We start from the raw sequence: 12457 nt of genomic DNA, 5'->3' as shown, positions 1-12457 counted from the left end.
ATAGAGATAGGCGCCCGGACTTAGACGTGAGACGTTGCAAGTCACGAGGCGAGCCAACTCGTCCTCCAACCTGCCTGGTCGAATCACGTGTCCCAGGTAGGTGACCGAGGTGTCGAAGAAGGCGCACTTCGACAGCTTCAGCGACACGCCCGCGTCCCGCAGTAGGCGTAGAACCTCGCGGACGTGCGCGACGTGTTCCGTTACGGTCTTGGAGTAGATGATAACATCGTCCAGGTAGACCAGAGCGGTTTCCCACTTTACCCGCGACAGTATGATGTCGACGGCCCGCTGAAAGGTCGCGGGGGCGTTCTTCAACCCGAACGGCATGCGGAGGAAACGGTACAACCCGCAATGCGACGCGAACGTCGTCTTGTCGCGGTCCTCCTCGGCGATTTCTACTTGCTAATACCCGCTGTTGCAATCCAGCGTGGTAAAGACAGTAGCGTCGCCGAGGGAATCGATGCACTCGTCCATCCTCGGCAACGGATAGGAATCCCGAACGGTGACTGCGTTGAGCCTTCGGTAGTCGACACAGAACCGCATGGTACCATCCTTTTTAGGGACGAATACCACGGGGCTTGCCCATTCGGCCGTGGCGGGTTCGATTACCCCTGCCCGGAGCATGCGGTCGATCCCCGTTTTCTCTTTCTCCCGTGCGGTTGGTCCAGCGCGGTAAGGCGCCTGGTAAATCGGGCGAGCACCGGGCTTGAGCTCAATCCGGTGCTTCGTGGCCCCGATTTTTCCCAGCCGGCCGGTCCACATGTCCTTAAATTCGGACAGTACCTCGAGGATCTCCGAGCGTACCTCGTCGGTCTCGGCACCGATGGGGACATCCTCCTGCCAGGCGTTGAGGTCCTCCTCAGGGGCGGCGGTGTCTTCGGGTTTATCCGTTCCAACCGCCCCGGGGTGCGCCTTGGGCGTCGTGGCTTGTTCAGCCCCGCCCTTGTCCGTACGGTTATCGGCGGCTTCTTCCGCGCCATCCTTTGCGGTTGAGAGGTTGGAATTAAATATCCCTCCCCCTTCCTTAGCTTCGGCCGCTTCCGCGGCCGAGTCGCCAAGGGTCAGGATGTGAGTGGGCGACGGAAGAGCCAGTCCGATTACGGTATGCTTCGGGATGTGGACCGAGCGGTGCCCAAAATTGCTGAGCATTACCGAGAACGGTTTTTCGGGGACAACATCCATGACCCCCTGTGCCATGAGGGTCAAATTCTTGTGCGCGGTTTTTGGGGAGTTCTGTAAAAAACATAGCCCCCCCACCGGCGTGGCGACCCTCACCGTGGCCTGCGTCATCGGGGGAATTGTAACCCCTCTGACGAGGCGGATCTTCCGTGACGGTGTGTTGGCGGGGAACGCCACCTGCTTCCGTTCGGGTTTATCCGACGGCGATAGTTGTTGTGCGGTGCTCCTCGAGGCCATCTTGCGGTCGTGCCTCGAGGGGGTTGTTCCGACCAACGCCACGGGTGGCGCGTCGTGGAACACGACCTTCCGTTGCGGTGGGAGGATCGCCTTGACGTGGCGATCCAGGAAGGTCGTACCGAGGATACAGTCCACGGCGAGGCTCGTGACTACCAGGAACGGGACGCGCGCCACAAACTCACCGATTCGGACGAGCAGGGGGATTTCCCCTAGTGCCTTCATCGCGCGGTTTGACGCGTCGATGAGCGCTGGGCTCCGAACCGGTTTTATCGATGGTCGCCACGACTCGGCGACACACCGTAAATGGATGAGGTTCGGGTCGGCTCCTGAGTCAAGCACTGGCGTGATGGCGACCATCAACGCCTGCTTCTGACCAACCGTCGCGGAGATCTTGTAATTCTGCTTCTTGAAGAAGCAGATGGCCTGGACTTCCGTTCGGTTACCCGGCTGCGCTTCCATTGGCGCAGCCGGATCGGGGGTGCCTAAGCTTCTGAGGCTGGGCACGGGGAGAGACGTCGTCGCCTCTACGCGTCCTCCCCGGCTTCCCCCGTCAGCAGCAAGTCCTCACGGGTCTCATCCGCGGCTCGCGCCACGGGGTCCTCGGTGTGGTCGAGGTGCGGTTCCTCGACCACGTTGACGCCCGCGGGGGCCGTTTGACGCTGGTTTCGCCAAGCGGACGGCCCCTGGCGGTTGAACGGGGATCCCGGGCGGAGGCCTTGCCGGATGCGTAGCTTCTGGTAGTTGGCCTCTCGTGCCTCCAGAAGCTTGGCCCGCAGGCCCGCATCGGCAACGACGGGGCACCCCTCTTGTCGGTGCGTGGTGTCCAGGCAGAACCGGCACGGTGGCGGTCCGGGAAATCTCCCGCCGGAGAACCGGACGCGTGGATCCTGCCCTTGCCTCCCGTACGGTCCTGTGCGCACGTCGCCAGGGTTGGCGGTCGGAACCGGGGCGCCCGCCGTCGAGGCTGCCGGCGACGGATAATAACTCGTCGGTGGCGAGCTCATCGAGGTCGGCGTGGCGGTTTGGTCCGTCACGGCCAGGATTGCTTCTTCAGCCAATCCTCCGGCCGTCGGGATGTCGGATGCCGACTCAACCGACAGCACGGGCCTCGTCCTTGCGGTGCCGTCGAATCTTCTAGCCGCTCCGGACGGCTCTCGGTGAGCCATGGCTGACATCCCTTGTCGACGGGAGGCCCGATTGGTTTCCCCGATCGCCTGCGCATAGCGAGCGACAGATTGGTAGTCCACATCCGGGTGCGTGGCGAGGTAATTACGAACCTGCGCGCACGTGGCGGGCAGTAACCCCTCTACGAACAGGGACTTCAACCGCCGGTCGGAGAATACCGTACCGCAGCGGAGTGCTTTGTCCCAGAGGTGGTTACTGTAGACCTCCTCCGTCATGTTTGAACTTTGACGGAAGGGGGTCACATCCTCAACCGCTTCGGAAATTACCTCGTCGGTAGCATAGGTGCGCAACAGAAAGTTGACTACCTGTGGGTATGTCCGGAGCAACTCGCGCCGCTCCACGTCAACCGCCATGGTATTTCCATTGAGGCGGGACTGGAGTAGGGCGTGAGCCTGACCGGTGAGGTAGAACTGGAGGCACCACACGGCGGCTCCCTCGGTGATCCCGTTGTGGTCGCACGCCATCTTAAGGCGCGCGAGGAATCCCAATACCGCAATCGGATCTTGACCACTGAACGTGTGGGACCTCATCTGCACGTCCAGTTTCTTCCGATAACGGTTAATGTGCCGCGCTACTGTAGAGTCGTAGCGCGAGCTACGCCGTTCCAGGCGGTAGGTCTTGTAGTTGACGGCCTTGGTAAACAGGTCATTGAGGGGCCTGATTACCGTGGGCCGTCGCTCGTCGCTCGTCGGGGCAGCCCGGCGGCGTCTGCTCGAGCGACGAAGCCCCTCATCCGACTCGGTGTGGTAGTCTTCCCAGTCGGACGGGTCGTGCCGGTGCCGGTCTCGGCTTCTATCGCGGCGTGCCCTGTGGCCCCGCCTGCGAGAGTCTTCCGAACCGGATGGGTCATCATCGGAGGGGTATCCTCCCCCTCCGGCATCGCGGTATCGCCTGTGGCGTGCCTCGCGGTTATCGCGGTATCGCCAGCGGCGTTCCTGGTGGTCTTCATCCGTCCTGTGACGGGGGTCTTCTGCCTCGGAATACCGGGTGTATTCCGCTTCGGTCCTGTGCGTGCCGGGTGCACGTCTTCTGCTCAACCGGTACGGGTCCCGATTCTCTGTCTCGGGGAGCCCCAGGCGGTTTTCTGTCCCGCGGGGGCCGCCCGTACCGGCGAGTATGGGGAGGACATTTTCTGTGGTCCTCCCTGTAGCACTGTGAACGGTTGGGAGATAGATGGCTCTGCCCTCCGGGTGAGGGTCCATCCTATCAATCCCGGGTACGGCGCCGATCGGATCAGCGATATTAAAGCTTGAGTCCGGAACGGTTTCACGGCGCTGGGCCCACGGCGGTACCGCGCCTCCCGTTTCGGTAAATGTCGTGGCCAGACGGATGGCCACGGCGGAGCTAATAGCTCCCTTTAGAGCCAATGCGGTCGGAGATTCGTCCTCCTCTGCCGCGAGCGCTGCCACCACCTCGTTGCGTACGAGGGGGGCGATCTTCTCGTCCAGCAGGGCGCGGAGCGCGGTGTCCGCATGCTCCGCCACCAGTCTTGGTGCCGTTCGGTCGAGGCAAACCTGGACGACCTGAGGTAGTTCCTCAACGAGGAAATCCTCCATCCAGGTTTGCAGTCGCGGGAGTAACGCGTCGTACAGTACTTGTACGCGGTTCCCCCCACCAGCCGGTAGCCCGGCGGTGGTGTCCGAAACGGAAGGGGTCTTTTAGCCCCTGGTAGACGGCGGGCGTAGCAGGGCTTCCGGGTTGTCGATCCCGGGGCGCCGTGCGCCTCTGCCACTGCGGGTACTTGCTCGCCCGGAGGCGGTATCTTCTCCGGCGGAATCCGCACGGTTCATCGTCGATGATCACTGGCGATCGACGGGGTGATTTTCGACCTCTTTCAATCCGATCGGTAATTGCTCGCGCTGGCGATCCGGTGCGGTCTCAACCTCTGTAGTTATACCCCTCCACAAGAGTACCAAAATGTGGTATAACTACCTTCGTCCCGACCACTCGGAAACGAGGGGGGTTAGAGGTAAGGGAGCGCGCGCCGCTGGGTAACCCACGCGCGAGCGCAGACCGTACGGAAGGACTCGAAAAGAGGGAAGGCTCACGTGGCCGGTGACGCGCAGCCGGTCGGTGGTGTTAGATCCGGACGGCCGGTCACGGGTTAGAAGCCTGAGACTAAAAGGGAAACCGGAACGGGAATGCAATTAGCCGTAAAGGGAAGGGAGGCGAGTCTGCCCCCGTTTACTGGAACGGGGCAGGTGCCCCCGGTCTTAACCCCTAAATGGGACGCTAGGACACCTGTCCCGCTACAGTAGCTGTTACTTATTGTATACCAGCAACTGTGCTAAATTGGCTTATTTGTGCCATTAACTACTAATTACTAGTTAGCCACCGTACGGATTATACACGTGTGCCCGTGGCCATGATCCCGGCTGACGGTTGTGCCACGTGTTACCCGTGGCCACGCCCGCTGTTACCGGCTGTCCCACGTCGGACCCTTGGGGTACTACTGTACAAGGCGCCGGGCGCCGTGTACAGTAGTACCCCGTGTACGCCTGCTCGCTACAGTAACACCCGCCCTCCCGCGCGGTTATCATCTCGCCGGGGGTTGTGGTACGGAATTGTACTACAGTTACCATCCAACTCGGCCCTAGTCGTGATGCGCTGATACATCTTGGCGACCAAAGTGGCATTTCGAGAATCTGCTATTACGTGACACGGCCTTGCACTTTCTTCTTTTGTCCAGTTTGGTGCTCGATTCCGTCCATTTCCCTCTGTAATGTCAGGACCAGCCTCTTCATCAAGTTGCTTCAGCTGTAATGTTTTGGAATAAGATGCCACGCCGTTTCTGACTAAGCGGGCAATAAGGGTACTTTTCGCTCCAGATCCAGACATTCCAATTCTCTTGCAGGCGGCGGACAGAGTCGCCTGTGAGCATACATTAGCTGCTGGCTCCGGAGGGTGCGTGGGTTCGTTTCGAAGCACTGACGCGCCAGATAGGGGAGGCTAGTTCTCGTTTGCGTTAAGAGGCCGGCAGCGTGGGGTGGAACTGAGGGTGCTGGTTAAGGGCTGTAATTGGATTTCATCAGCGTTTTCTGTCCGTTGGTGGTCTTGTGCTTCCGCATAAGGCGTTGGGGGGATTAGTTGGGACGGAGAAAATACATGGCCGTACCCATAGTTTTCGTTGGAATCTTCACCAGGATTGGCGAGGGGATGTGAGTCTGGAGTGTTTTGGAATCGGTCGCATTGTCGTTGAGGATCGGTTGACATCCTTCGAGAAAGTGCGGTGCTGAAGTAGTTGCTGAATGGAAATGTGAATTCATGAGGAGCCCAGCAGTTTGAATCCGATTTTTGTACTTTGGCGGCAAAGAACGAGCTCGTCTCATGTGGTACTTGCAAGCGCGAAGGCCGCAAGAGAAGTGCATGCCACCCCTCCAACATAATATATGGCCAATCATGGACCAGAACGGCTCATATTTTGTATTCCATATTTTATTGAAGGTCGTTTGGAATGACCTTTACTGTGTTGTAATTGATGAGGAATGTGTGGTGATGTCTTTTATTACTGACGTAACAGTCGCGAGATCCTGCTCGACTGAAACTCAAGATGAGATACAGAGTTTGGAGAATGATTGGACAACAACATTCACAGCCAAATCAGATGCGTAGTATGTCGATTTTATTTGCATATGCGGGGTTACGTATGCTACAAAACCTACTTACTGTTGTAGTGGAAGAAGTAATAGTAGGCTTATGCAGCGTTTTTTGCATGGTTGATATGTAAGGTCCCCTGCTGATAGATTGGGCCGCATCTTTTTAATGTTTCACGATTTGAGCAGGTTTTAGGTGAAACTTGAGATTTGATCACGAGCAGCTCTAGTGGAGTGAGTATCTCTAAAATATTTACCATTTTGAGTAAATCTATCTCCAAGCAGCCGACCGGATGGAGACAGATTTACTCATTTGCGCAAATAGAGATGCGAGTAGAATTGCGCCACTTGGAAAAATTACCAAAAACTCGCGTCAATTCTATTGACTTGGCGCGAGCAATATTCTCTGTGCAGTGGGAACACACTGTTTCTGTGCACAGGGAACATCCCCAACACCTCCATCCCAAGCTGAATTTACCCGCCACTGCCACCCTCCTGCATTCTTCCTGACGCCTTCCCTTCTCCCTTTCCTCCTCCTCTCCTCCCCGCCCTTCCTCCAGGGCATGATGGTGTCATGTGGGGCTTGAGGGGATGGGAACCGGAGACGTCCCCCACAGTATATCCGTACAGCACCACCACTACCACCCCTCGTACTGGATGACCGTCACGGCTGCCGAAAGATCCAATCACTGCACAACACGTTTGAATTTGCCCTCTAACCGGTAGTGTTGCGCCAAGAATCGTTATCTCCAAACGCTAAATTTCTCATATTTAACCTCTAAATATAACTAAACCAGTAGGGGTGCTCTTAGCGAGGATTCAGGGCCGTTCCTAACGACGAGCACGGTGTGCTAGCACGCAAGCACCCTGACATTTGGCATGAATGGATTGGTTGAACGGGAGTAAAAGCATTTCCAATAATTTTTTCAACCAATACATTCATGCCAAGTTTCAGAGTGCTTGCGTGCCAGCACACCGTGCTCGTCGTTAGGAACGGCCCTCACTGTACAGTACCGGCGTTTTCCACTGGCGCAGGCACACTTCGCGAGAGAGTGCCTGCGCAGCACTCGAGCCTCTGACGAGCTCGGGGTCATCACTTCCGTAACACCCAGTCTCCTGAAATTACTGTAATGTCCCTTCCACCGCCAATCGCGGCCCCCAGCTACTATACTGTACGCTTTTTCTGGCGGTACTGTACTGCACAGCATGGAAAGCACTGCATTGTCTCATACGTACATGTCTCTCATCCCAACTGCATGGAACCTTCTAAGGCCCGAAGTCATCGAGATCTGCCCGGCAGGGAGCTTCGTTCCGTGCAGGCTCCATCTCCATGCCCCCGCCCCCCGTTCACTCCGGTTCCTCATACCCTCCCTCCAGCCCCATCGCGCCTCGCCCCGATCGACGCACCGCCGCTTCCGTTCCCGCGCCATGGTCAAGCTGTCCGCGCCCACTGCCGTGGGCGGAATGATTGTCTTCGGCACTGCGTGCTCACTCCTCGCCAAGCTCATCTACTCCGTGCGCGCCATGGACAGCTACGGCAACGTCTCGCCGTACGAGAAGCCTTGGTTCCAAGTCCTGGCCATGTTCACGGGCATGTCTGTGTGCATTCTGCTCGACTTGCCGCGCCGTTCACGCGCGGCAGGCATCGCCTCGGAGCGGTCCCCGCTGCTGCAGAACTCCGCCCCGGAGCCCGCGCCATCCCAGTCCGTCTGGATCATCAGCATCCCCACCCTGTTCGACCTCTTCGCCACCGCGTGCGGCACCACCGGCTTGCTGTACACCACCGTGTCAGTGTACCAGATGTTGCGCGGCGCCATGCTGGTGTGGACCGCCCTGCTCTCCATCGTCTTTCTCGGTCGCCGGCTCACGCGTCTAAACTATGCGGGCATCGGCCTGTGCGTTTCGGGCATCACGCTCGTGGGCCTGGCCAATATCTGGGCCGAGGATAACCAGCGTGTGCGCTCGGATACGGTCTTTGGCATCCTCGTCATCCTGCTGGGGCAGGTGCTGCAGGCCGCGCAGGCCGTCATGGAGGAGTTCTTGTTGCAAGACTTGCGCATGTCGTCTGTGCGTGTCGTCGCGTGGGAAGGCGTGTTTGGCATCATGCATTGCGTCTTTTGGGTTTTTCCCATCCTCTACTTTTTGCCGGGCAGCGATCACGGGAGGCTCGAGGATACGTGGGATGCCCTGTTCATGCTCACACATTCGTGGTCCGTCGCGGGCATCATTCTTACCGACATGACTATGATGTTGTTTTACAATATTTGCGGCATGGAGGTTACTGATTCGCTCAGCGCCGTGCATCGCGTGGTTATTGAGACGTTGCGCACGCTGTGCGTGTGGTTGATTGATCTTCTCATCTTCTACGTGCTTACGGATGGTACGCTTGGCGAGAGTTGGACCCCATATTCATACCTCCAACTAGCAGGGTTTGCCCTTCTCATTGCGGGGACTATCCTGTACAACTGGGAAAACCTCCGCGCGGATTACCGCAAACGGCAGAAGGAGGCCGCCGTACACGTCCCGCTTGTCGACAAGGAGCCCTCCATCCGCGAGATTGAAGATCGTCCAATCACGGCTGTGCCACGACCCGGCGAGTATGTAGAGCCGGTCTCCAAACCCATGGCCGTCCATATCGAAGATGGATTTGAAGATGACGAAGAGGATGACGAGGATATTTCTGGAAGCTACTATGGCCACACAGTAGGCAGTGTCGCGCATAGCCCGTTTCTTGTCGCTGCGTCCGCGACCCCGTCCTCCTTTGTTGGCTCGTTGCGCCAGCGGAGCGGCTTCCAAACGAGCCCATCTTAGACTGTCGTACTTCCTTGCTTCTTTCGCCAGATCACAAAATGTTTTTGCAACTACTACGAAGAAGTTTTGTTTGATATGTATTATCTGCGCTGGGTGCATGTCTAGTACAAGTAAAGCCCGGCCCATCAATGGGCTTGCTCACTCGCGGAGCCCAGGCGATGTCCCGACCCGCCAACCTTCTTCTCAAGCTCGCGAATCCTTTCGCGCCTTAACTCGTCATCCCGACCTTTTTTCCGTTCGACGGTCTCCTGATGCGTCTGGCCGATGCGCTGTATGGTCACCTCCCTCCTCTCGTTGAGGGCGGTATTTCTCGAGGTGTCTTCCGCGACGGCGCGCGCGCGCCAATGCTTCTCGCGCCGTTCACTCTCCTCTAAGATTCGAAGCATGAAGTGCCCGCCGGCTATGACCCCGATCAGCAAGCGCCAGCCGTACAGCTCGAAGAAGACCCACAACTGCGAGACGGAGAAACAGATGGAGGCGTACACATTGTAGATGGCGCCAAGAAGGGTGCCGATCGTGCTGAAGACGCCTAACATTTTAGGCAGTGCGGCGGAATGCGAGGGATGCGGTGCAATGCAGTTGAGAGTTGGGTGAAGGTGAGAGAGGATGAAAACTAGAGCAGGCGGAGAGGAAGACGTTTGTGCACACAGTCGGTAATAATATTACCGACTGTGTGCACAAAAAGCGCCCCCCTCTCATGCATTCCATATTATGGAATGCATGAGAGGGGGGCGCTTTCTGCAAGCATTGCTGCCAAGGGCCCTGCTGTGCAAGAATTTAGTTAATTTCAGGTCAATCCGCCTCTCAGAGGATCGAACCTCACTCGTTGAGCTCCAGCAATGCATCTTCCCCTTCTCTTCTCGTTCACCCGCCACACATCGCACTTCAGACCCACTGTCTGTGCTCGTGTGGTAGGAATGTTAGTCTCGAGTAGAAGCTGAGGCTCGGTTTCCCTGAACGTGCGCAGCGGAGGGAGCGGAACGGAGGTGATCGAGCGAGGCGAAGCGAAAGGCCACAAAAGCCACCGGGGGTCTTGTCTCGTGAGTGCGTGAGTAACCCCCGGATTTCTAGTCCCTTTAATTTCCCCTTGATTTAAGTACCCGGTAAAATTCCCCTTTGTAATTTTGGGACCGGCGGCGCACCGCCGCGGACACTGCCAGTCGCTTAGGGCTAGCGCAGTCCTCGCTGTACAGTGCCCACGACACACCCCCCGTCGGGCTACGTTCGACGGCGGCCAGCGGCGGCCGACTACACGCGCACGCCGACGGCGGAGTATATCCGTTGGGAATGTGGTCCGACTCCCTGGCAGACCCCGGTCCGCGGGCTTCCCTTATGCAGCGCGTCCTCCGAGACGGAGTTATCCACTTCTTCCCTTTACCTTGCAGCGCTTGCCTTACACGGCATTCTCCACCTACGATCGGTCCCTCATTTCGCGCTGCCGCACACCCGCTTCTTCAATCGAGCGGCATTTCCCGCTCCTCTCCTTGAGCCCGTCGCGCATCTCGCGATCCGTTTGGAGCTCCGTGGTCACAATCTCCCTCGCCGCGCCGCCACACCACCGCGCCAAGCATCACTTTCTCAGTCTCCCCTACTGGGGCCTCATCCATTGCAGCTGCCGCGCGCTCCGCCCTTCGTCTCGGCGTCGAGCGCTTTGTCTCGTCATCCTCCGCTTCGTCTCGTCATCCTCCGCTTCGCGCCTGCCCTGACCGAAACCGATAAAAGCGCCCGCGGGCCACGGTACGGAGGGGTGCGCGTGAGGCTTCACGATGCCTGACGTGCGGTGGGTCTCGATGGAAGCTAATCGCGCACTGCTTTCCGGAATGGAGATGCTGGATGGCGAGCGCCGCGTTCAGCTACACGGTGGCTCTCGAGTGGTGTCAGTGACAAAAGAGGCACTGATAAGGAGTGTGCGATTGCCCCGAGAAGTTTGTGGCGAGCTCTGGGATTGGCTGTCGTTGCGCTGTGGTCGCTTTTTCACCGAAAGAATGCTTTAGGAACTCGGGTTCTTGACCCTTTGGGGTTCTCGGCTGATGGACCCCGGGGCTGACCAAACGGACTACACTATTCGGCGTATTGTGTTTTCGTCCGGGAAGGACGTACGGTTTGGCGAGCGGGGGTTCCTTGCCTCAGCAGACGACCGCGGGGGACATCGCTCCTTCTGGCCCATCGACTTCTACACCATGAAGTCGCACAGGGCCGTGGGTAGCTTGGAGCAGATGTTGGAGTTGAGCAGTGAGGTCGATTCTGACTTAGAGGTGAAGGAAAACGGGAGCGGCCTGCAAGTGGAGATAGTTTTTGATGCTCACGCCGAGGCGAGATATTTGGACAATCTGCACCGGGCTTGCACTCGCCGGATGGGCCACTTCTTCAGACTTCGATGCCCCGGTGCTCGCGGGGATTCGGCTGCAACGCTCCACCGCCGTACGAACGTTCGCAGCTTCGTGTTCTCTCCACGTGGCCAGTGTCTCCGAGCCGCGATCGGGAATGGACTATACGCGCTGGCTGGAGAAGTGGCTGCACTAGCCATGATGAATATCCATCCGATGCCAGCCGTGAGCGTCGCCCAAGCTGGAGCGTGGCTCGAACAGCGGTTGGGCTCTTACCGCCTGGAAAAGGTTTCGATTCCGAACCGTGTTGACGAAGAAGAGTGGTTGGCTTCCCAACGTGATGGGATCTTCTTGTCCAGGTTAGGGGGAATGGACAGTTCAGGAGAAGAAATCGACCATGTCGTCGTTCTGGATGCCAAGATGCAGCTCGTGTATGATTGCACAGAGCGTTTTGCACTACAGATTGGCAGGGGAACCTTGAGCGCTTGTCTTGGTGATGGGGTCGACCTACTCGGCATTCCGGAGCTTCGTCGCCTCACCAAACAGCCAGTTTGGAAGCGCAAGCGTCATGGTGGTGGTAGGAAAATATCCACCGAAGTTCAACGTAAGCGAAAGGATGTTTCGCGAAAGAAGAAGCCCTTTACCACTGGTTCCTCTCAGACAAGGAGGAGGATGGTAATCGATGAGCCGTAGATGCTAATTAAACTGGATCCGCTTGGCCTTATCGAACATGCAAGGGTCCAGCACTCCATTCAGCATGACCTTGTTCAGCTTTCGGAACATTTCCAAGTTTCTCTTCGTCAAGGCGTCGGCAAGGTTCAGTTTGCCGGCAATCCACTGCATCGTAGCGATCTCTCCGTTTTCGAAGGAGTCTCGCATTCGTGGTACTGTGGGTCGGAGACGGTAATCTGTCCCTTCGGGGAGCGTCGTCACTGTTGAGTACAAGCCGTGCGAGTCAACCGTGAGGATAAACGGAAGAGGGACGTCCGATCCGTACACTCGTTTGAGGCTCTCGGCCATTAGGTATCCACGGTCTGTTGACGTTGCTGCGGCAAGTATTTCAGCTCCAACTGACGAAAACGCCACTCGGGATTGCTTGCAGCTATGCCAATCAAGGACATGGTA

At 57.8% G+C, this 12457-nt stretch overlaps 1 protein-coding gene; it reads left to right on the top strand.

Annotated features, from left to right (window-relative positions):
* Positions 1 to 7400: 7400 nt before the first annotated feature.
* Positions 7401 to 9192, top strand: CHC_T00007303001 (hypothetical protein). XM_005710900.1 is given in 2 exon segments: positions 7401 to 9005; positions 9006 to 9192. The coding sequence occupies 1 exon segment, from the start codon at positions 7401 to 7403 to the stop codon at positions 9003 to 9005; it is 1605 nt and encodes a 534-aa protein (XP_005710957.1). The 3' UTR covers positions 9006 to 9192.
* The last annotated feature ends 3265 nt before the right edge of the window (positions 9193 to 12457 follow it).

The sequence above is a fragment of the Chondrus crispus genome, genomic scaffold, assembly GCF_000350225.1.
Source record: "Chondrus crispus Stackhouse genomic scaffold, scaffold_69, whole genome shotgun sequence".
Taxonomy (NCBI): domain Eukaryota; phylum Rhodophyta; class Florideophyceae; order Gigartinales; family Gigartinaceae; genus Chondrus; species Chondrus crispus.
Note: the sequence above shows the minus strand (reverse complement) of the source record. Positions and strands in the feature narration are given on the sequence as shown.